Source organism: Alexandromys fortis, unplaced genomic scaffold (assembly GCF_014885135.2).
Source record: "Alexandromys fortis isolate MF-2015 unplaced genomic scaffold, M_Fortis_MF-2015_v1.1 scaffold_55, whole genome shotgun sequence".
In the NCBI taxonomy this organism is placed as follows: Eukaryota; Metazoa; Chordata; class Mammalia; order Rodentia; family Cricetidae; genus Alexandromys; species Alexandromys fortis.
This window is the reverse complement of record NW_026067936.1, coordinates 8869753-8894877: the sequence shown is the minus strand read 5'-3', so window position 1 is coordinate 8894877 and position 25125 is coordinate 8869753. Positions and strand designations below refer to the sequence as shown.

The 25125-nt window shown below is 47.1% G+C and overlaps 1 protein-coding gene across 10 annotated transcripts in view; it reads left to right on the top strand.

Annotated features, from left to right (window-relative positions):
- Window positions 1–25125, top strand: part of Rbpms (RNA binding protein, mRNA processing factor) — a 138534-nt gene that overhangs the window by 11343 nt on the left and 102066 nt on the right. The window contains exon 1 of one of the 10 annotated variants that reach the window (XM_050146706.1): window positions 21438–21491. The exons of the other annotated variants lie outside the window; for them this stretch is intronic. Within the exon in view, the coding sequence (XP_050002663.1) occupies window positions 21453–21491 (39 nt within the window). The 5' untranslated portion in view covers window positions 21438–21452. Of the gene's footprint in view, window positions 1–21437; window positions 21492–25125 lie in introns of those variants that run through there. 10 annotated transcript variants of the gene reach the window in all.

The window sequence follows — 25125 nt, the reverse complement described above, 5'->3', positions numbered from 1 at the left end:
AGTGTTGCCTGGGGGACAGAGGACAAGTCACTTAAGCCGGTTAGGGAAGCAGGCCTCCCTTCCTGTAACTAAATGGGAGTGACGGTACACACAGATGTTGCCTGCTGTGTGTCGTGAGTCCCATCTTTTCACTTTCTGTTTCTCAGGGCGACACCGGATGCAGGAAAAGGCCCTGGCGGGCTAGTTGCAGAGACTGTTACGGAGCCTTTTCAATACAAACCCCTTAGATTTTGTTTTATTTGTTAAGTTATTTTAATACAGCGAGGAAAAACCAGAGCGCCCTAGACTTGGGAATTACTTTTTTTGTTTTAGGGGAAGTTTCTTACACCTGGATTGCCTACCTGCAGTGGTTTCATTTTTTTGTTTTTAGTAAGCAAACCAGTGCTGAGATCTCCTAGGGAATTGGGCGTGACTCTGTGGGTGTGAGCCCGCTGCAGGAAATGACCCTCTGTAAACAAAAGGATTATTTAAGGCCCGTCCTGAGTCTTTGTGCTTTGCGAGGGTTGTGCGGAAAGGAAAACCAGAACTTGGAATCCCGGCTTTAGCTCTCTCCTGGAGAGGGCAGTGAGGGGAGTATCTGTCTGGTGAGCGGGCTCTACCTAGAGCACCAGTTCTCAGCCTTCCTCACGCTACCACCATTAAATACAAGTCCCTCCTGTTGTGGTGACACCCCCCCAACCATACAGTTATTTCCTTGGTTCTTCATATGTGTAATTTTGCTGCTGTTGTGAGTTGTAATATAAATATCGACCCCCAACGATATGCAACCCCCAAAGGTGTAGCGCCTGGGAACCGCTGCTCTAGTGCCAGAACACCAGGTAGTACCCGCTGTGAGAGCCCAAGAAAGAAGAGTGGGGTCTAGCAGCCCTTTAGGAGGGTAGGAAACCCCAAGGAGGGAAGAAAGGCATGGGTTGCCCGTTGTCCAGAGGTATACATACCTAGTGTGTCGTGTCGGGCTTCTAGCTTTTGCCTAAAAGCCCATTGGAATGCTGAGATGTAATCACAGCAGGAAAGGCAGACAAAAGGGCTCTCGCCAGACGTGTTGGTAAAGACATCCTCCCAGCAGCGAGGAGGCTGCGGCAGGAGGTTGGCCATGACTGTGCGACCCTGTCCCTGTATAAATAAAGCCGGGATCCGTTTCTTAATTTGAAGAGACTGTCATACAGTGGTGTCTGTACTAGCCAGTCTTTAAGCTAACAACGAAATAATTTGTAACCAGTGGGTTTCAGACCCTGGACCTCCTCTACTTGAAAGTTACTAGTCGGTCAGAGTCCGTACAGTGGGGTCCTGGATTTAGGGTGCCAGCTAAGTAGTTGTGCCTTATCAGGATTGATTTATTTATTTGTTTAGCCGGTACAAATTCTTGCTGACTTGCAGCAATGAACTTTCCCAGCACTTTTTTTTTTTTAAAGGAGATCCCATCCCACTAGTAATCAGAAACACACATTTTGCTCAAAGTGGGCTTGTGTTTTTCTTAGTTTTCGGCGGAAGAGAAAAACGCATCTTTGTAGAGGATGTTTTTAGACTTTTGTTTTTTTAGTTGCTATGTTCAGGAGGCCAGGTGATAATGTTTTGTGTGGGCGGAGTATTTATTCCCGAGCAGCTAACATTTAACGCAGCATTTTAAGGGCAGAGATAACACTAAAGCAGCCATTCTGATCTCAGTTCTACAGGGTTTTATTTGTGTGCCGGGAAGCTCTGTATTTTAGATGTGGGGCCCCGGGGCTGTTAAGAGGAAGGGAGCATTGGAAATTCAGTTCATAGGGGAAAGTTCTTCTCACTGATAAGTGTCTGAAGTATTGAAACATTTCCCAAGTTTCCTTGTTGTTCCTTGTCCCATCCTTTGTGCCCTGTGTCCTTCACCCCCCCCCCCCCAGGGTTACTCTCTGTGACTACCCCGCTGTCCTGGTCTAGGAATTTGCTTAGTACGCTGGCCTTGAACTTGAGCTGTCCTGTCCCTTTAGGTTCCTAGCTTTGGGACTGAACCCAAAACAGATGTCACAGATGTCTGTTCTATCAACCTGTAACCCCAGGCCTTCATACATTTGAAAAACACTTAAGAAAAGTGAACTGTGAGGGCCCAGCAAAACTGCCAAACCTGACCACACTATAGGGAGACAGAAGGGTTTATTGGGGATCAGACAACACCAAGCTGGGCAGGAGGAAGAGCAGAAGACTGGAGAAGCAGGCAGATTTATGTGAGTCTGAGCTCTCATGACCCAGAAGTAGCTACCCTCGCCAGCCAGCGTAGTAGTCCTTAAAGGTTGGATGAAGGGTGGGAGGCGCTTTTGGTAAACAGAAACCCACCTTTATTAGGCTTGTTTACCTGATGACAGTCATTCAGTTTACTGAGCCAAAGTCCTGTTTATGCCAAGACCAGCTCTGCCTTTTTTGGGGTGCCCCTTTGGACCTAACAGGTGCATTTTGACCTGGATCTACTGGGAAGCGGCCGTACACCGTGTACATTAGATGTACATGCTTTTTTTTTGTTGTTGCTTTTGTTTTTTTCAAGACAGGGTTTCTCCGTGCAGCCTTGGCTGTCCTGGAACTCACTCTGCAGAGCCATCTGGCCTCGAACTCAGAGTTCTCTGCCTCCCAAGAGCTGAGAGTAAAGGCACGTGTGTGACCACCACCTGGCTGCTTGTCTTTATTTTTAAATGCATGATTAACATGACTTTAACTTGTAAAAAGATGTGTCACAGTAGCCGGGCGGGGGGGGGGGGGAGCGACGACAACGACCCACTCTCCAAGCTCCTTTGCCCTGTGCGAAATCCAGAGCAGAAGAATGAGGTGTGACGTGCCAGTAATTCCGTGCATTGACCATGGCACGTTGTCCTTGCGGGATGGAACAGAACAGTCAGAAGCAGCGTGGATCACATAGGTTCCTTTGTAGGTGTACGCGTTTAGCGTAGCATTTGGTTCTGTCGATGCTGCAGTGCGTAGCACTATTGGTAAACCTAGAGTCAACATGAAAAGCCCTCCGCGGGGATGCTTGTTCTTGCCACGTTTTTAGCTACTCTAAGGTAAGCAAGTGTCTTGCCCATTGCGGGGCCAGTATCTATTGCCATTCGGTCATAGTGTGCTCTGCCTGCTGACCATAGGGAAGGAGAGATGGAGACAGAGACTGCCTTAAAAGGGAAGAAGAGCTGAAGTGCATATGGCTTTGGGATATGCTGTGAGCCTTCGATTTTTGACAAAGATTTGTTCTTGTTTGCTTGACTAGTGATCTACACCTGAAGCCCCATCCAAAATGTTAAATGCCACACCTGTTTGTTCCCGAAAACCTCGTGGGGCTGCCCCTGGTTGGTTTTTAGCCCACCTGTCACCAGCTAGATTATCTGGGAAGAGGAACCTGTGTTCCTCTATCAGATGGACCTGTGGGTTATTTTCTTTAGTAATGGTTGATGTGAGAGGGCCTGGACCGCTGCGGGCAGAGCCTCCCCTGATCAGGTGGTCCTGGGTGGTGTAAGGGCAAATCGCAGTAAGCAGAATTCCTCCAGGATTCTACCTCAGTTCCAGCCTGGCTTCTCTGTCTACAGCTGTGTCCTGGTCGCTTCCTCCCAGCTGCAGCAGTGGGAACCTAGGCAAGACAAAGGTTGCTCGTCTCTTTTGTCATACCGTGGGTCACTGTTGGCTGTGGGTGAGTCATCCTGTTGGTGTGACCTTGATAGAAATAAATGCGGGCTCTTCCCGTGTACAGAGAAAAGTAGACAGAGGTACAGCTTGACCCAGCCTCTCCATTCAGTCTAGTGCTGGCTGGGAGTCTCTGCAAACTTCACAAGCATTCATTGCACTTGCCAAATTGAAATTGCACTCTATTCCCCATAGAGCCTGCTGTAAATGCCCTCTGCACCTCCATACCACTGAGTCAATGTCAGCCCTACAATGTAGGGACTTTCTTTTGCACTGGGATATAAAGAGAAAGCCCAGAGGTAGTAGTGTCTCTTCCTAAACCGCTAGGAAGCTCTCCAAGTGCCTCTCCTTTTCATCTTTGTATAATAAGAATTTATAGGAATTACTTCCACACGCGAGCCACTGTGAAGCAACATTCTGTGGATTTTTTTTTTGGGGGGACAGGGTTTCTCTGTGTAACAGCTCCAGCTGTCCCAGAACTGTATATAAACCAGGCTGGCCTTGAACTGAAAGAGATCCTCCTGCCTCTGCTTCCCAAGTTCTGGGATTAAAGGCATGCGCCACCACTCCCAGTTTCTGGGGTTATTTTTGCTCTATAATTTATCTGATACTTAGGACTGACGTTGTCAAGACCCAAAGGCCACTCATTCCTCATGTAATGGCTTTGATTTCATCAGGAAACGTTTTTCTCTTATTGACAGTCTTTTGCATTCTCCAACCCCATATGAAAATGTAGGAGGAAGGAAAAAGAAAAGAAAATTATAAGAGTGGGCCTGGTGGCTTATACCTATAATCCCAGCCCTCTGGGAACTGAGACAGGAAGATTGGGAATCCGAGACCTTGTCTGAGGAGAAGAGAGAAAGACAGAACACTGCTTTAGACAGAACACCACTTTAGGTTTGCCTACACACACATCTTTTTGTTTTTTTGTGTTTTATTTTTTTGAGACAGGGTTTCCCTGTGTAACAGCTCTGGCTAGTCTTTGTAGACCAGGCTGGCCTCAAATTCACAGAGACCCTCCTCCTGTCCTGCCTCCCCAGTGCTGGGGTTAAAGTGTGCGCCACTACTACCCAGCTCATCTGTACATTTTTGTCTTTTATTTATTTATTTTTCATATGTACATTTTTAACAAATAAAATCTGAGTGTTTGGATTGGTTTTCATTTAACGTAGAGGTGTGTTCATTACAGTGTCCAACAGGCTGTAATAACACTTCATTCTAGCTGTAGGGGAACAATGTCACAGCAGGGAATCTAGATATTCAAAGGAATGGAAGAGAGGCTACTGTCATCTCAGGCACGAGGAACCGGTTGCTTTTTGTCAGGTTTCTTTCTGTTTTTTTTTTTTTTTTTTGATTTTTCCAGACAGGGTTTCTCCGTAGCTTTTGATTCCTGTCCTGGAACTAGCTCTTGTAGACCAGGCTGGCCTCGAACTCACAGAGATCCGCCTGCCTCTGCCTCCCGAGTGCTGGGATTAAACGCGTGCGCTACCACCGCCCTGCTTCAGGTTTCTTTTTTTATTAGTCCTGGCTGTCCTTGAACTTGCTCTGGTAGACCAGGCTGGCCTCGGAATGAAAAGGAAAGGACACAGTGCCTCTAGGTGGAGGAGAAAATTTGTTATAGAAGTGTTGGAGAGCAACTGGGAGAGTCCAGAGTGGGCATGACCGGATTGAGCTGGGCCATGTGGGGCGAGGGGGGAGGGGGAAGGGGAAGAGAGAACGGGAACCAGGTGCAGCCAGCCAGGAGGCCAAAGGTACAAGAGGGGCAGGGTCACCAGGATGTCTGGATTATATAAGGGAAGAGCCTCTGGGGGAAGGGTAGCCCAGTCCCCCGGGCTGGAGAGTTCAGGGTAGAGGGCAGGGTGTGTTGTGATCCATACCTGTAACTGGAACAGAGAGATGCTGGGAGAACCCAGCAGCCGGGTCCTCTTCCATAGGTCATAGGTACTTTAGTTGTTTGTCCCAGGGTTGAAACTTAACAGCCTCAAACTCGGAGATCCATCTCCCCTGCCTTCAGACTCCTGGGATTAAAGGCATGGGCCACCACTGCTCAGCTTTTGCCAGATTCCTTAATTCACCCCTGGCCAGAGGTCCTTCCCCGTGTCTTTGGATTTTAGCTTGTCAGCCTTCTTCAGCTGCCCTTTCTGTGTGGAAGACCTTTCCTCACCCATGGCCTGCTTCTCTGGTATTCTAGAGGCTTCTTAAACAACATGGCACCCGATTTCAGACCCAGCAGGGACAGCTCTGTGGCCACCTTTAAACTGCCAACTCAGAAGCACCAGTTTGTGGTGGTGCATGCCTTTAATCCCAGCATTCGGGAGGCAGAGGCTGGCCAGCCTGATCTACAGAGCGAGTTCCAGGACAGCCAGGGCTACACGGAGAAACCCTGTCTGGAAAAACCAAAAAAATCTTCAAACTGTGCCATAGCCTGAAGATGCCCTAGTGTGTTTAGCTCACTCCTTATTATTGGGCATTGGCTTCTAGCCTTTTGGTGTAACTAGTCCTGTGTACACTCCTGCTTAAAACGGTGCCTGTGCTCTTAAGTGAGTTCCTTAGCTTGAAGTCTCAGATGGAATTTCTGGGTCAAAGAGCATGCATTTTTGTAAAGACATTTGATGTTTATTGCCAAGTCTTCTTTTGAAATGCGGCACCGAATACTTCCACCAAGAGCATCACAGGCCTGGTTTCCTGCGTCCCCTGCCCCTGAAATTTAAAGGGCCATCCTAAACCGCCTCCTTGTCATGTTGCCTGTCACATCGTGTTTGTTCTGTGACTCCTGGTCTGGCTTCCCCTGCTCATGACTGGTGTGCAGTACAATGTGTGCTTTCCCCCCCCACCCCCCTCTCAAAGCATTGCCCGTGTGCTTCTAACACTGAGGCAGGTACTGCCTCAGTTAGCACATAGCAGTAATTTCTGGGGACGCAAGGAGAAGTGTTGGTTCTGTGATGTGTACGAGGGACTTGATGCGTTTTACTGGCTGCTCATGTGTGCTGATGGGCGGTTCTGCTGTGCAATGTATGTGTGGCATTCCTTTTTAAACTTTATATACATATATATATGTATATATAAAGATGGGTGTTTCGCCTGAACGTATGTTTCTTAGGGTTTTTTTGCTGTGAAGAGACACCATGACTGTAGCAACTCTTATAACTGAATATTTATTTTTTATTTTTATTTTTACCTTATGTGTATCGGTGTTTTGCCTACATGCATGTCTATATGAGGGTGTTAGGTCTTGGAGTTACAGGCAGTTGTGAGTTGCCATGTGGGTGCTGGGAATTGGACCCAGGCCTTCTGGGAGGAGCAGTCAGTTCAGTGCTCTTAATCACTGAGCCATCTCTCCAGTCCCAAATGAAAACATTTAATTGGGGGTGGCTCGCTTGTAGTTTCAGTGGTTCAGTCCCATTATCATGATGGGGAGCATGGCGGCGTGCAGGCTGGAGAAGTAGGCAACAGGAAGTCACCTGAGACCCTGGGCAGTCTCCTGAGCATAGGAAATTTCAGTCTGCCCCCACAGTGACACACTTCCTCCAACAAGGCCATGCCCACTTCACCAAAGCCACTTTTTCTATTAGTGCCACTCCCTGTGAGGTTATGGGGGCCAATTACATTCAAACTACCACAGTGTGTCTGTGCACCACATGTGTACCTGGTACCCCTGGAGATCAGAAGAAAGCATAGCATCCTCTGGACTTGGAATTACAGGCAGGTATGAGATGCCATGTGGGTGCTGGAAATTAAAACTGGGTCTGAGCCTTTCCTTCTTCCCCCACTTTTTTTTTTTTTTTTTTTTTATTGCAGGGGCTGGGGGTCAGGTTCTCTCTACATAGCCCTGACCGTCCTGGAACTCTATGTAGACAGGTTGACCTTAATTTCACAGACATCTTCCTGCCTCTGCTTCCTTAGTGCTAGGTTAAAGGTGTGTCCGCCACTGGCCGTCATGCAGCATTGCTTGAATCACCCCCAGCGTTTGTCGGGTAAGCTCATGACACTTCCACCAAGGCACACTGTAACCATACTGGTTATATCTCAGCATGGACACGTGTCTCAGGACCTGTGGGTTTGTCCTGGATCTTTTTATTTTCCAGGCACATGGTTGGTTTGCTCTTGGGTAGAGGACAGAGATAGTAATAGATATTTCTGTCAGCTAATGATCAGCTAGTCAGTTTGACAGCTGGAAGGAGCTTTTTTTTTTTTTTCCTTTTTTGAAACAGGGTTTCTTTGTAACAGCCCTAGCTGTCCTAGAACTAGCTCTGTAGACTAGGCTGGCCTTTAACTCAAAGAGATTCACCTGGCCCTGCCTCCCCAGTGCTGGGATTAAAGGCATGCACCACCACTGACCAGTTTAAAAGTTTTATGTGTATTGGTGTTTTGCCTGCATGTGTGTCTGTATGAATGAGGGTGTCGGATCCCTTGGAACTGGAGTTAAAGCCAGTTGTGAGCTGCTGTGTGGGTGCTGGGAATTAAATCTGGGTCCCCAAAAAGAGCAGCCAATGCTCTTAACCACTGAGCCATCTCTTTAGCCCCCAAAGGAGCTTATATTTAAAAAGCAATGCCTTGCACCGGGATTGGTCATGGCATGCATGTGCTTAAGAAAATGCCCTTTCTGCCTCTTCACGTGAGGAGGGGGGGGGACATGGATCCCCAGTGTGGAAGCAGCCATAGGGATCCCTAAGCCATTTGAGGTGCTCTTGTGCTCTCAAGAGGGGCTGTCATGCAGATGCCCGCCGCATACCAAGAGCCAAACATTGCCTGAGGAGTGTGGCTCAGGTCTCCTCTTGTGGGCAGGGCAGCCGTCATTAACCCCAGCCCACAGGCCTCCTTAATTGTTCCCAGAGCCATTCTGTGGAGCACACCCTCCGCAAAGCCGGCACACATGTTGTTGCAGTGTGAGTCCAGGAAATAGGCAGATGTAATGGAAACCTCTGTCTTGACTCATCCTGCCTGTTTAAGAGTGGAATTCGCCCCGCTTTTGGCATTTTCTGCTCTTAAGGCGTATCTGAGTGGGAATTCCTATTGAGTTGGTGGAGCAACTGGATTCTTAGGCACCCTGGCCCTTTCCTCAGAGTAACTAGAAGCTCTTTGGCAAATAAGCACGTGCCTTACTGTCTTGAATTCCTTGATTCAGGTTGACAGATGACGAAGAGAACGCTGATTAGTAGGGAGGCCGAATGACTCCCCTGGGGTGCAGGAATGGTATTTTGCTGAAGACAGACGGACAGCCTGGCATTGCTGTCTTGGCCTTTCTGGGGATGTAGAGGTAGTTGGTGAGTGAGACCCTGTATTCCTGCCTAGTTGGAAGGACCCCCGTGGACTCAGGAAAGGGTAGGATAATGACTTGAGATCAGATGACGTGGATGAAATGGACGTAGAAATAGAGGGAGAAGAGCGGGGCCGGAGTGAGATGAAAATTTAAACAGGCAGAGAGGCATGAGCCCTGGAGTTGGAGATATGAGCAGGGAAAATCAGTGACCCTGGTCAGGGTCTGGTCCCACCTCCACCTCCCAATTGTCCCGACTCTAGTTCCTCCAGGAGATGCAGAGCCCTCCTCTGGCCTCCACAGGCGCCAGGCACACGTGATAAGCATACTTACGTGTAGGGCAAAACGCTCATGCGTAAAATAAAATTGGAAACAAAAAGAATCGAGACTAGAAAGGGCAGGGAGGAGTTGCGTCTGTCTAGTTGAACAAAGAGTGAAGGATATACATTGGCGGGTATCTGGAAGATTTTTCATTATCTGTCTATGCCAATGGCATCTCAGTTCTGTTTTATGGGTGACTGATACACGACCAGACACTTTAGCAAACATACTAAACTCACTCTCAGTAGACCAGGCTGGTCTTGAATTTAGAGATCCACTTTCAGGTGCTGGGACTAAAGTCACCACTCGGCTGACCTTTTTTTTATCCATGTGAGTTAGTGTGGAACACTGACTGCACTTAATTGAGCTGTAATTTATGTACTTCATTCACACCTGAAACTGCAGTTGGATAATTCTTTCTCTCTCTCTCTCTCTCTCTCTCTCTCTCTCTCTCTCTCTCTTTCTCTCTCTCTCTCTCTCTCTCTCCCTCCCTCCCTCCCTCCCTCCCTCCCTCCCTCGCAGGGTCTCACTGTGTAGCTCTGGCTGTCCTGGAACTCACAGATCCTCCTGCCTCTTCCTTTCTAGTGCTGGGACTATAAAGGTTTGGATAACCATTCTCAGAGATTGGTTGATTGATTATGTATTTAGAGACAAGATCTCAGGTAGCCTAGTCTGGGCTTAAACTTGCTAAATCGCCAATGATGACTTGAGCTGCAGGTGTGGTGTGTGCTACCACATTCAGTATGGCCCCGGAGCGCTTGAGCCTGAGATTTTATGCATGTTAGGTAAGCACTCTATCCACTGGGCTTCATTCCCAGCTGGCTGTGGATTAATGCTTAGCTTATGAATAGAGTGGTGGAAATAGTCTTCACTGATGGTTGATTGTCTTAGTTTATTTCCCTGTTGCTGTGATAAATATTCTAACTAAAGCAGTTTAAAGGAGAAAGGGTTTATTTTATTTAGCTCATAGGTCAAGATTCTGATCCTCTTTGCCGTAGGGAAGCAGAGAAGCTGATTGCCTGAGCTGCTGTTCAGCTCCCTTCCCCCTTTAACTGTCCTGGACAAGCCAGGGAATGGAGCTGCCCACAGTGGGCAGATCTTGCCACCCCAATTAATGCAATTAAGATAATCCTCCTTGGGCATCTCCAGTGTCCCATCTTCCGGGTGATTCTAGATTTGTCAAGGGGGTGTTGTTTTTTTCCTTATTCATCTGTTGAGGAAGTATACTGTTGACCTTTGTGCTGCCTGCTGCTTTCACTTAATCCTTTCGTATCTGTGCTATGGTTGGATGAACTTGGGTCTGTCCCCCAAAGTTCACGTGTTGGAGGCTCCCTCAGCTTCAGTGAGGTGGATCTTTTAGAGGTGGGGTGTAGATCTTGGGTCCCTCCCTGGACAGAGTTCACCCACGGTAGGTAGCTCCCCATGGCTGGAAGATAGCAATCTCCTGTTCCAGCTCCCTTTCTATGGCTCCATGTTGTGAAGCAGCTGGGACTCGAACTAGGACACATCAAGCCTCCTACAAGTTGCTCAGTCTCATAAATTTGTCATTTGGCTTCTGTCTTGAGTGTGTGCACAAAACCCTGGGTCCAGTCACCAACACCATCTACAGGCCGTGTGGTGGCCTAGGGGTCCACACCTGTGACTGAGCACTCAGCAGGCGGAGGCGGAGCATCAGAAGTTCAAAGACACCCTCAGCTCCAACCAGTAACACGGGTGGACGTGTAGATGACACATAGAAAGACAGAGGCACAGGAACTATCTGGGCATTCCTGGAAATGGACCTGGAATCACAGCGGTGCACCCGTGATTGATGCTGCTGCTCTCCTGGGGATTAAACCCAGGCTGTGAGCATTCCGCACAAGCACGCTACCAACTAAATTAAGCGGCGCCATTAAAAACATATTTGTACATACTAATTTATCGATTCGGACAAGTGTATAAATTACTATTGAGGAATGTCTGGATTTTTCCTTGAAAGGGTATTTTTAAGACTAAGTTTACTAAGTAATTCTTGGGATAAGTGGCCTATCTTTCCAGGAAAAGAAAATTGAAGAACTTTGACTAACCGAATGGATTTTACTAAACTTGGTCTTGGGAGGACAAGAATCATGAAGATGGGGTGCTAAATATAGACGCTGTAAAACTCGGGGGAACATACTTGTGAGCCCAACACTAACAAATTAGCAAGATGTGTTATCACTAGCATTAACATAGGAAATCTGAGCCCATTCCGGGAACATTGTCATGAACTGCCATAGCCATCCCGGCTCTGGGGTGGCTCCGCACTCCAGGTCCTCAGCTCAGGGGACAGCCTTATAAGGAAATCAGGCTAGAGAGCAGATAACAGCACCAGAGAGTACTTAACATTTCCAGAGGCCTCCGCAAATATTAACTCATTCATTCTCATGGTGTCCGGGGCCAGCTATGCTACCATTCAGAAAGAGACTGGGGGGGGGGGGATCCCTGATTAACTACAGTTACTTATAGTAAGGTGGGAGGGGAGCTGGCCACCTTCCTTGGGCACCTGGCTCTGGGCCAGACAAGCTTAATGAACGGGAGGGCGGAGAGTTATTTCTCAATTTTGACAGTAAGTGAGGAACAGGCTCCCCCTCCGTCTCCTATCTCCCACAGAGTCCCCACAAGATTCCAGGCCTTAAAATAACTGAGCCTCCCACTTGAGCAGTCTAGGAGAAGAGTGAGGCCCTGTCTGGCAGAGATACACAGAAGGGTGTGAAATGTGCTTTCTCCTTTAGGGAAATAAATTTAGCAACTATTGATTACTAAAAAAATAAGCCGGGTGTGGCGCCCACCTGTAATCCCAACACTGAAGAAGTAGAGGTTTAGGAGATCTCTGTGAGTTCAAGGCCAACCTGAGTTCCAGGACTTCTCAAATGGACTCAGGCGTGGAGAGGGAGAGAGACAGAGAGAGAGACACACACACACACACAGAGACAGACACAGAGAGAGAAAGAGACAGATGGAGAGAGACACAGAGGGGGGAGAGAGGGAGAGGGGGAGGGGGAGAGAGAGCGAGAGAGGAGACGACAAATAATTCATTACAGTTAAGGGAGGATGAAGTGGCTTCATTAAACTTTTAACATGAGAAACCTTTGGAATGAGTTATGATTGTTAAAGAATTTTGAGAATCTATAGGATATCTTGAAGTCGAATGTTATAAAAGAGCAGCAATTATACATTTCAAAAAAAGTAAACCAAGGGGTTGGAGAGATGGCTCAGCGGTTAAGAGCATTGCCTGCTCTTCCAAAGGTCCTGAGTTCAATTCCCAGCAACCACATGGTGGCTCACAACCATCTGTAATGAGGTCTGGCACCCTCTTCTGGCCTTCAGGCATACACACAGACAGAATATTGTATACATAATAAATAAATAAATATTTTTTTTTTTTTTAAAAAAAAGTAAACCAAGTGCAATAGCTGGCAATCTGAGCAAACAGGAAGTTAGAAGAGGGAGGACCGGGTCAGGAGTTCAAGGCCACCACACGGCCTGTAGATGGTGTTGGTGACTGGACCCAGGGTTTTGTGCACACACTCAAGTGTGCCTTGAGGCACACACTCTACCAGCTGACCTGTATCCTCTGTCCTCTGCCCTAGTACGGGACAGACATCTCTTCAGGAAATAGTATGTAAACGTAGAGACTCACAGCTTTTTCTCTTGGTTGTCTGCGTAATGATAGAGATTTGTACGGCCACTGGCTTCTCAGTAGAAAAAGCCTAAATACAAAGTGCCTTTGTCCAGCCCCTTCTCTCAAGCTGAGGCTGGGACTTAGGTGTGGAAGGCATCTGTTTCTTGTGTGTGCTTGTGCATGTGTTTGCACGAGGAAAGGACAGTTCTTTTTAGGTGCAGCCCATCTTGGTACAGGGTCTCTTATTAGCCTTGACTGGCCAGTGAGCTCCCCTCCCTCCCTCCCTCCCTCCCTCCCTCCCTTTTTCTTTTTCTTTTTTTTTTCTTTCTTTTTTTTTTTTTTGAGACAGGAGTTTTCTGTGTAGCCCAGGCTGTCCTAGAACTTACTCTGTGGACCAGGCTGGCCTTGAACTCGAATTCTGCCTGCCTTTGCCTCCCAAGTGCCAATGCTGGGATTAAAGACAAACACCACCACTGACCCTGGGTATTTTTTTGGTTGACTTGACTTTTTTTTGCCATAGGCCCTCATGCTGTCATTTCTTCTTCTCCTGCCCTCTTTTTTTTTTTTTTTTTTTTAAAAAAAAAAAAAAAAACACTTTATGTGCATTAATGTGAAGGTTTCAGATCCCCTGGAACTGGAGTTCCAGACAGTTGTGATCGGCCATGAGGTTGCTAGGAATTGAGCATGGGTCCTCTGGGAGAGCAGCCAGTGCTCTTAACCCTTGAGCCATCTCTCCACCCCCCTTGCCTTTCTATTTTAAAGGTACAGTACTTCAATTGGCATTGTTCTAATTGATCCCTGTTTCTCTCCGGAAACAGTGCTGACATCAGCATTTGAATATGCAAACTTACCGCATGGCAAGGGTGGCAGATAGGCTGTTATGGACGGACGCTCTTGCAGGTGAATGCTGATAAACAATACTTCATAGCTGGAAGAGGGCCAAGGGATTGCAGGGGATAGAAATATTGTTTCTTAGATCCTTGTTGACTTTAGGATATTTGATCACCCCTCTGCCCACCCTTTATTTTTATTGTTGCCAGAACAACAGGCTCGTTGTTGGATTGCTGGTTACCCTCTAGGCTGTCTCAGTGGCTACTGGCATTTCCATTAATGATACACATCTGTTTACTGGGACAAGTAGCTCGTCATCAACCCTCCTTTGAGGTGAAGAATAAATAGTTTTGATGAGCCTTGGACCTCCTGTATCCCAGTGAATGTTTTCAGGCCATCACTTGTTTATAGGAAATGGTTCAGAGGTGACGAACTTTGGCCTGGGTAGTGGTGGGCAGTGGGACAAACTGGGCAGGGCCTGTTTCTGGTTAGCTCATTTGATTAGAACAGTACGCTAATGAACTCAAGGTCACTGGGCCAACTGTGTGCAGGTCAGCTAACCCTGCTGGGTTCCAGACCTTGGCCCAGAGGCTGGGCAGTGTGTGTCTTTGGTCACGAGGCTGGGGCGGTGGATGTGAGTGCGAACCCATCCCCAGACCCCAGAAAAGAACTTAAAACATGTGCTTTGTGCTTGGTGTGCTGTTTGTGGCTCCTTAATTTACGGAGGAACCATAACAAAGGCTTTGCATAATAAATGACAACATTGAGAAGCCTGGGGAAGCACGAGGGAGGAAACTTGCTGTTTATTCTGGTGCTGACAGAGGTTACATTTTGGATTTTCCACCCTTGCCGTCTCTTGGCTTCTGTGTACAATCTCAGCTGACTTTCTTCCTCCCAGCCACCTCTACACGCTCCTTTGCAGTCCTTCCCCCTGCGTTCCTTAGCTGTCTGTCTGTCCTGCACATCTTCATATCTCTTAACCCTGACCCCCACCTGTGATATCTTTGTCTCAGACTCTGTCTCGAGCGCTCCAGATTGAAGTGCCCACACCTTTGTCCCTCACGACCTCCATCCAGAGGAATGTCTCCCTATCACCTCAGATGCTGTGGAACTGATCTCCTCTTTCCAGACCCTCTCTCCTGTGTCCTCATCTACAGAAGTCTTCCTTCGTCCAATTTTCTATCTAGTCTCTCTCCTTTATTAACCCATCCTTGCACTTCACTGCCCCCCAACATCTGACAGATTTGTTGGTGAACTCCATCTTCCCAGTCCAGCCACCAGAAAAGCGGCACGATTTTCCTGCCCTCAGACCTTCCTTCAGGCTTCCTCACAAGGGCAACAAGAATGCAAACATTGTGCTTCCTGGCCAGAGACTCTTCTTGTGGCTCCTTTCCTGCAGACTTCCTTGCTTTACTCAGAGCAAAACTCATGCCCAGAGGAAGGACATCCTGGTTGGTTGTTTTAGCAGAGCTGGGGATCAAACCTGAGGCCTCTTGCACATTAGGGGGAGTCTATTGCTGATGCCCCAAGACATCCTAATTTCCTGATCTGAACTACATTCTGAGGTTTTACAGTTTGACTTCTTCATGTTAGCCTTTTCTTTTTCTTTTAGTTTCCCAACATTTAAAAAAAAAAACAATCTTTTTTTATTATTATTTTGCATGCTAATTCCAGTTCCCTCTCCGTCCCTCATGTTAGTTTTATACTTAAATATCCTTGTACAGGACTAAATTTTAGTGAAATACAATGGGTCTCCTTTAGCAGCCAAATGATGTTAAACATTGCAATTCGGGATTTTCAGAATTGGGAAATCCCTGTGAGCCAGGATATAGTGTTTATTCCGGATGTACCAGTGACTCAGGAGTTGGAAGAGTGGCAGATAGCCTAGCCGTGCCCCCTGCTGCTTCTCGAGTTCCTTTGGTATCCTCCAGGCTACATAAACTAAACATTGATAAAGCTAGGCTTCCATTAGTGGAATTAGCGTTAACTCCTGGTGCTTGGCGGGCTCAGAGATGCTTTCTGCTCTCCTAGTTTGGTGAGGGAAGCTTGTCCTTCAGGGGCACAGAGAGATACAGTATGTCAGATCTTTTGGTTATTTATGATCACTGAAGAGCTTGCTGGCATGGTCAGGTACTTCTTTCATAAAGGCAAAATAATCTGTCAACATGACTGTGTTTACCGGATTCAAGTTACGGGATGCCATCTGCTTTTTTTTTTCTTACTGCCTTCCCTGTTTAGTACCCGGTAACTGCTAGCTAGGGTCTGTGGTTGCTTCCGCAGAGACCTGCTTCCAAAAGGCTAAAAAACGACGCCAACAAACCAAACTTACAGATACCACAACAGCTTGCCTTTTCTTTACCTAAAAAGATGAGATGGGAGTGTGGCGTGTTGAAATAAGAAGCGGCGGGGCTGCGTCCCCAACACCCCAGCCACTTGGCTAGCTCATGCCCGAAATAACAACACACAAACTGTATTCATTTAAAGAACTGCTTGGCCCATGAACTCTAACCCTTACAGGCTAATTCTCGCACCTGGACTAGCCCATTTCTAATGATGTTTGTAAGCACCCCAAGGTGCGCTTACCAGGAAGATTCTAGCCTCCATCCATCGTTGCGTCTACCCAGGAGAGCTGAGCATGGCGTCTCTGCTCCAGCAGAGCTGTCCGGTCTCTCCGGAAGCAGAGCAGAGTCTGACCTCACTTCCTCTTCCGCCCAGAATTCTATTCTGTTTCCTCCTCCCATCTATGCTCTAAGCTAAGCCAAGCAGTTTCTTTATTGCTCAGCCAATGAAATCAACAGATTGATATATGACACTCCCACATCAGTGGCGTCTTGTAACCCCAGTGCTTGGGATGCTGAGTCAGGAGGATCTCCTAGCTCAAGGCCAACCTGTCTAAAGGGAGTTGAAGGTCAACCTGGACTAGACCAGTCCCTGGTTTTTAAAAATCGGAATACTGACAATAGCAGCAAGTGGATGGTGCCAGGTCTCCCTAGTCCTGGCTGTCTAACCCGTGTAGCCCTGGCTGACCTGTAGCTCACCCTTTTTCTACCTCAGTCCAAGTATTGGGATTACAGGTGTGTGCCACCAACCAAGCTTTTGGGTTTGGACTTGAGTCTTAGATTACTCTGTGTTGTGATACTACAGCTGTAGCTCATTTGTTGGTTATTAAACTAATTCTGTCTATGTGTAAGTGTTTCGTCTGCAGTGTACATCTGCTCACCATGAGTGCCTGGTTCCCATGGAAGCCGGAAAAGGGTGTCAGATCCCCCTAGGGCTAGAGTTATGCTTTCTTTGTTTTGTTTTTGGAGACAGGGTTTCTCTGTGTAGCCCTTTGTCCTGAAACTTGCTCTTGTAGACCAGGCTGGCTTCGAGCACAGAGATCCGCTTGCCTCTGCCTCCCGAGTGCTGGGATTAAAGGTGCGCGCCACCACCGCCCAGCTTTGCTGTTTGTTCTTAATAATTTACTCTGTCCTTAGAATTTGAATGTAATGGAACTTGGACATAAAGCCACAATTTATTTTGAAAAGAACTGTGGAAAAGGGGCTTTTCTTATCCTGTATTCAGACTCATTTCATGCTCTTGATTTTAAAAAAGACAAGATCGCCAGATAAGGAAATTTAAGTCCAGAAAGGAGGAATGATATGGTTAAGGCCACACCGAGACATTTTTAACTTAAGGTTTCTGGATTGTTTACATGCAGCTCTAACTCATAGCAAGGCAGAATCGCATCTGGCGATTTCTCATTACCAATCAGAGAGGTCGCAGGGAAACCGGTTTGTGTGTGTGTGTGTGGGGGGGAATCCGCACACTCACTAGGCTTGAGCTGCGGGTAGAATAAGAAAAAAAAAAGGCTTATGTAAATCCAGTCATGTCCTCTGTCCCCTTTATACTTCCTTACTTAGGGGGAAGAGGGTCCCCGGAGCCCAGATGAGAGAGCATATTCGAAAGTCAGATCAGCTTATCACTCCTTAGTATTTCAGGGGCATTGTGAATTGAATCAAAAGTTTAAAATGTCTGTTAAACTCATGAAAATACCCATTTTTTAAAAAAAATTAAAATTTCCTTCTATGCTTTATCTCTTCTTCTTTTCTTACATTATGTGTGTATGTGCGTGCATGTGTGTAGGTCAGAAGACTTTGGGGAGTCTGATCTCTTCACCAAGAGACCTGGACCAATCCGAGGCCTCAGTTAGCCCTGGTGGCAAACACTTTTCTCCACCTGCAGAGCCCTCTTTCTAGCTGGCCTTCCTTCTTTAAATTGGTTTCTGCTGAATTGTGAAGAAAACAAAGACAAAGGGTAGAGATAAGGAGATTGGGAGTCTCTGTGTGTGGACTTGCAGGGAGGTTTGGCAAAGTTAGTTGGCTCGCCTTAGGGCTCCCTGTATGAGCTGGCTGGCCAGTCACAGAACCTTTTGTTGGGCATCTGAGCTGGAGCTAAGGGGAAAAGCATGTTTGATCACATACAGATCAGCTTCCTGACACCGGAAACCTGTCACCGCGTACCAGCAACCAAAGCACAGGACAGGCAAGTCTGCAGCGGTCCGGGTTCTCTGTAAATTTCTCAGCTTTGTTGGTACTTTCGGGAATCTTCTACAGGGTGTGTTGTTCAGATCAACCTCTCATTAACCCTCAGCTTTAAATGTCTGTATCCAGGCGTTCACGTGTATATTAGATAACCGTACATTTGAAAGTCCGTCTTTTTTAGGTACACACTGTATGTTCTCAGACATGGGGTGGACCAGCAAGGTGGACTGTGTCACCCAAGTCTGAGAAAGGCAAAGTGCTGCAGCAAATAGCAGAGCCAGGTCATTCCTGGTGGACGTTCAGTCACGGTTGCGTGAGGTGGGTAGGGTCGCCTGCTCTTGTTTCCTACTGACCTGGGCTTTGTTTAAGTGTGAGCTGCCCTCCGCATTTCTCTGTAGGGGCCACATAGGATTGCAGAGAAAGCAAAATCACCTTATTTATTTATTTATTTATTTATTTATTTATTTATTTAAAGACAGGGTTTTACTGTGTAGACCAGGCTGGTATTGAACTCAGATTCTCTTCTGCCTCCCAAGTGCGCCGCCACCACCACCTGGAGCTACATTAGTTTTGGGGTTTTTTTTTGTTTGTTTTTGTTGTTTTTGAGACAGGGTTTCTCTGTAGCTTTGGAGCCTGTTTTGAAACTTGCTCTGTAGACCAGGCTGGCCTCGAACTCATAGCGATCCTCCTGCCTCTGCCTCCTGAGTGCTGGGGTTAAAGGCGTGTGCCACCACTGCCCAGCTTTTTTTTTCCCCTGAGCAAATTTAACCAGATACTCTGAGGAAATTATATATATATAATCTATTTGAACTCAGTTTCTTTGCTCCTTTTCAAAAACTTTCCTCTTATTTAAATTAACACACAAAAGCCACAGGGCAAAACATGTAACAAATGCCTTCTTAAACAAAAATGGAGGGTTGGGTAGATAAATAGTTCTTTGGCACAGCTCTGCCTTAGCAAAGCCCTTAGGCTCAGTCTTTCTGGGGTGGATAACCCCCCAGTTTCATTTTGAATGGTGGTAAGTGAATGTGCTTTAGCCAAAATAACGTTTTCAATAAATATCTGTTTAGGCCTGCTATTGTGCCCAAGTAACTCAGTAAGCAAGTTGAGTGAAATGCTTTCTAATTTACATTCTTTATGAGGGTTCTCTGTTCATCTCAGCCATCCAAGGAGGGGTGAGGACCAGCATCTGGCTCCAGGTCTCTCTGAACAGTAAAGTGTTTTCTACAGGATCCAGGCTCAGACCTCCCCACCGTGTCCGCTGGACACTTGGGTACAGAATCAAGCCTGCTGTGTCTTGATGGCCTCCTCCACCAGCTCCCCTTTCCAGCAGTCTCCGGCTCCACGGGCTCTTTTTATTTTCCTCTGTTGGAGATCTAGAATCAGACATCTGTAACGCTTAGCCCTTATCTGTTTCCATCACCTTGTGGGTATTTATAGGTTACCAGTTCTGCGCTCTGCATTTGTTTGAAGACCTGTCTGGCAGGGCTTGGCACCTCTTTCTTCTTTGTGTGTGCAGGGCCTGGTTGCCTAGCTACCTCAGAGGGGACCCGGTCAGGACTGGTGTATGGAAAGGGGAAACAGGCGAAACTGGGGTTAGGCCTGTCCACCCCAGCTCTTAGGGCCATCTACTGTGGCAGGAAGGCCACTTGTTCTTCCCATTTCTGGCTCCTTGAGCCTGTCTTTGTCCTTTCTTACTGATTTTCATTTCTCTTATATCTTAAGCCCACTGTAACCACCTGGACCAAAGAATCCGTGGGTGAAGGACTTCCTGAACAAGTTAAGCTTACTTTAGGTTCTTCTGAGACAAGCTGTGGATGAATCAGTTGGGAAGAGATAAGATGCTTTGGGGAAGGAGAGCGCAGCACTATGGGGTTTAGGGTCTGTATTCAGACAGTGCAGACAAGCCCTCTGTGGTCTGCAGTACCTTTCCAGTCCATTAGCTTTGGTTTGACACCTGCTTTCCTGTGTGGGCTGCTGTCTGCCAGCTGTTACCTGCCTTATCCACAGTCTGAGACTGCGGGTCGTGCCTGTTTATTTGCATTTTCTTGGTTTAATGTGAGATCAGAAGATGCGTAAAATAAGGAAAATAGGTTTATTTAGCTTAGTTTTGTAGGTGCAGTGGTACTGACCTCTATTTGGATCTGGTGAAGGAAGCCAGAGAACCAGGGAAGTGCCAGCTGGGCTTGCTTGTATAGGAACAGTGCACTCAAGCCCTGCTTCCCCATCCAGTATTTAGAGTGAACGGGCATGCATGAGTGTGCAAATATTAGAGCTCTCTGGAGATGGCGTGATAGGGAGTTCAGAGCCTGCTGACCAGTGCAGGAACTCAGCTCCCATCCTCTGAAAGAGCAGTCTTAACCAGTGAGCATCTCTCTTGCTCCAGTACTTACTGTTGAGTTTATAGTTCAGGTATATAATGATCTTTTTTCGCAGTTAGGATAAGATGGTACAATAACAATTAGGTAAAACGCCTAAAATATTTAACCCTTTCCCCGAAAAAGGCTCCGGGGCTTCTCTGGCATACACCTCTTTTTGTCCTTTCCTGGGGCAGGAGGGAGCAGGCGTCATAGTACCCTGGCTGTCGGCGTGGTACTTGATGGCTGTCATGAGAGATGGGTTATTGCAAACAGCAATCTGCGGGTTGGACAAAGGGATGATTCATATCCTGGGTGAGATTTCATCAGGACACTCAGAATAACATGCAACTTAAAACTTACGGCTTGCTTGTTTCTGGAATTTTCCATAGGTTACTGTAGCTACCAAATGGTTGAGAGTGAAACTGTTCTCATGGCTGCTGGGTCAGAGAGGGGAACTACTGAGTTTCCTTGAGGCCAGGTGTACAAATTAGGAGTAACAATATAACTTATGGCTGAATCCCAATTATATCACTAATTACAAAGACCCTACCATGACAGAATTTGAATAATGGAGTCAGAAGTGGGAAGCCATTGCTGTTCCCTTTGGAAGAGGGGTTGAGACAGGAAACGAAGATGGCTGTGGAGAGATGAGTCTGTAAACCCAGCTTCTGTGAAATCAGAAACATTGTAACCTAGAGTGTCTGGAGTAGGTTAGGTTGATAGCTAGGTGATGTGGGATTCCCCTCTATGCCACGAATACCATTAGTTAATAAAAAAACCGACTTGGTTAATAAAAAAACGATTTGGCATGAGAGGGTAGAACAGAGCGAGGCGGGGAAAACTAAACTGAATGCTGGGAGAAAGGAGGCAGTCAGAGAGAAGCCATGGAGCCTCTCTGGAGACAGATGCCAGAATTTTATCCGGTAAGCCACAGCTTCGTGGTGATACACAGATTAATAGAAATGGGTTAAATTAAGATGTAAAAGATAGCCAATAAGAAGTTAGAGCTAAGAGGCCAAGCAGTGATTTAATTAATAGAGATTTTGTGCGGTTATTTCTGGAGTCTGGGCGGCCTCCTACAACAGCTGGGTGCGACTGTTGTGTCATCGTTTACGCTTTGGTTTTTCGAGACAGGTTTTCTCTGTGTAGCCCTAGCTGTCCTGGAACTCACTCTGTAGACCAGGCTGGCCTCGAACTCACAAGAGATCTGCCTCCCTCTGGCTCCAGTGCTGGGATTAAAGGTGTGCGCCACCACCGCCTGGCTCATCCTTTATTCTTTAAGGGGCCCACCACCCAGCACCCAAATGAATTACACATGGAGGCCTGTTATTACTTATGAATGCCCGGTCTTAGCTTGGCTTTTTTTCTAGCCAGCTTTTCTTATTTTATATTAACCTTTTCCCTCTGGGCTTTTATCTTTCTTTCTTCTATATATCTTGCCTCCCTTCTCACTCTGTGGGTGGCTCCTGATGTCCTCCTCTCCTTGTTCTCTTGTTCCTTTTTTCTCTTCCCTGCCCAGCTTTCGCTTTTTATTTATATTCCCTGCCTGCTGATCCCACCTATCCTTGCTCCTGTTTTGCTATTGGGCATTCAGCTCTTTATTAGGCCTGTCAGGTGTTTAGGCAGACAAAGAACCACAGCTTCATAGAGTTAAGCAAATGCAGCGTAAACAAAAGTCACACACCTGACAACAATATTCCCCAACAGTCTGTAGTGCTGGCTTTTTAGAAACGCATACTGAATGATTTTGCCTGCATCTGTGTAACACATTGCATGCAGTGCCCACAAAGGCCAGAAGAGGGCTCACGGGATCTTCTGGACCAGGAGTTAGAGACCATTGTGAGCTGCCGTGTGGGTGCTGGGAACTGAATAAGGGTTCAGAACCACAAGGCCACCTCCCCAGCTTCCTGACTGCTAACTTTTAGCCTCTCTAAACCTCAGTTTTTTTCATTTCTGAGAAAAGAACAATAGTGCCAGTGCCTACCTTATGGAGTTGTGATGATTAAGGGGAATATCAGTGTGTAAAACACTTTGCGCCCTTGTCTGGTACAGAAATGGAGGGGGGGGGTAACTCTTTCAAATAGTCCAACACTAAGAGAACCCAGCTCCTATGTGGTAATTTAAAGCCCTGGGAAAGCAGTGAAAGTGCAGGAACATATAACTCTTGTTTGCTGTGTCCTTGAATCATGAGCGTTCTCTTTCCAGATTTGACACTCCTTTTACTTTTCAGCTGAAAACAAACATCCACATTAGCCTGTTATTAAATATTAACTCTTAGGGCCAGCGAGATGGGTCAGCAGGTGGAAGTGCTTGCTTATGGGCCTGACAGCCTCAGTTCAGTCCCCGGGACCCAAAGAGGAAGGAAGAACCAACTCCCAAAAGTTGTCCTCTGACCTCCACGCACACGATAATAAAATAATATCAGCTTCTTCTTATTTCATAGAAATCAGTGTCTTCAAGGGGTTTTAACGTCCTAAGAGCTTTTCAGCTTATGTTGGTTTCCTGATTTTCTTTAAAATACCTTTCCTAAGCCCGGAGTGGTGGCAGATCCCTGAGTTCAAGGCCAGCCTGGTCTACAGAGCAAGTTCCAGGACAGCCAGGGCTGTCTTGTGGAACAAAACAGAAAGAAGAAAACAAACTACCTCTCCGTCCAGCGTTAGCTCAGCTGTTTGCCCTGGAGCGACTATTTGGCGTTCATTTCACAGCCTAGTGCTAGACGGATAAAGTCCAACCCCAGGCACGCCTTTCCTCACCAGCGTTGGGATAGTGTCAGGGAACTGTGGAAGTTGGTATATCTGTGTAATGCCTGCTCAGGTCCAGGTAGTGCTCTAAACAGTTTTTTAACAGACTAAGGAGGGCCTCCTTTGGTCCCAGCAGCTAAGATGGTATCTTGCCTAGGTTCACATCACTTGGATCAAGACTGACAGCTGGACCCAGGTATTGGCTAACAGCCATGATGGTTCCTTTGCCCCCTCCCTCTCCTCTCTCCCATCCCATTTTCCTAATCTTTTTTTTTCCTTTCTCTCTGATAAATGAACACAGGGCATTCTCATGTAAAGCCCACGACCTGCCCCTGAGCCACATGTCCCACAGCAGTTGGTGGGCCTTACTCAAGACAGTCCACCCACCCCATCCCCCATCTCCTTGACCTGTGCATTGCTTTCAAGCTGGCGTCAATAAAGGACCTGAACAGCAGAGGCTGGGGTGTGGGGGTGCTGGTGATGTAAAATTCGAGGATACTGGCAGGTGTTGGGCCTGTGTTCATGCCTCCCCGGGGGTCTAACTAGAGCACTGTAAGTAAGGCTCCTTGGGTTCAAACTTAGTGGTTCCTTTTCCACTGTGGGGTGAGGGTCGTCAGCCTTTTAATCTTGTGCCAGAAAATTAAAATGAGCTTTCCTGAAGTGTGGCTTACTTTTGAGTTTTCTTTTAAAGATTAGTTGAAAAGAATTGGACCTAGCCTGTGGCTCCAGCTTGCCTGTATTTCTCCACCTTGACCCACACTGGAGAGAAAGCTTTCTTAGGAGAATTTGGCTACAAATGGGGAGGGTTGGACACTGTGTTATTAGTAAAATCATGAACATTTGGAGTCCTGTATGGTCGACTTTCATAATCGGACCTCCCCTCTCCCTCCTCCTTTTGGTTGTTTTTTGTTTGTTTTTTGAGACAGGGTCTCTCTGTAGCTTTGAAGCCTGTCCTGGCTCTTGTAGATCTGGCTTGGCCTCAGACTTACAGAGATCCACCTGCCTCTGCCTCCCGAGTGCTGGGATTAAAGGTGTGCCCAGCAGGGATTTACTTCTATTGCTGTGAAGAGGCGCCATGACTAAGGCAACTCTTTGGGGGCTTCCTTATCGTTTCAGAGGGTTAGTTCAGTATCATCATGGCGGGGAGCATGGCACATAGGCAGACATGGTGCTGGAGAAGTAGCTGAGAGTTCTCCATCCGGATCCTCAGGCAGCAGGAAGAGAGAGTGACCGTGGACCTGGCTTGAGCATTTGAAACTTCAAAGTCCACCCTTCCCACCCCCGCCCAGTGACACCCTTCCTGCAAAAGGGTCACAACTTCTTTTTTGTTTTTCCACTTAACAGCCTTGGCTGTCCTGGAACTCTCTCTGTAGGTCAGGGTGACCTCGAACTCACAGCCATCCACCTGCCTTTGCCTCCCGAGTGCTGGATTAAAGTTAGACTTTTTGTTGTTGTTGCTGTTTGGGGGTGGGAGAGAGGTCATTGACATCTTGGAGAATCTGGTGACACCTGCTGTTAACCCTTTAAGGGTCCTACTTGGCCTTCAGAGTGAGTGCAGCTTATGAGGAAAACAGTTCACCGTTGTCCCTTTGTGTGCACTGCCTTGGGTCTAAAACCCCGGGTTGTTTATTACATAAATGCTCCTTGAATAGCATGGGGACTGTGTACTGATAAAGCCCACGTGAGAATATGGAAAATTGAAAATGTGTTGAGTGCATCTCACGTGCCCAATATCTTGGCTTCTCCACATGTCACACTGTGGAATCCCAGCCCCCGACTGACTGGAAGCTGTGGCTTACTGCCACTGCCCAAAAGC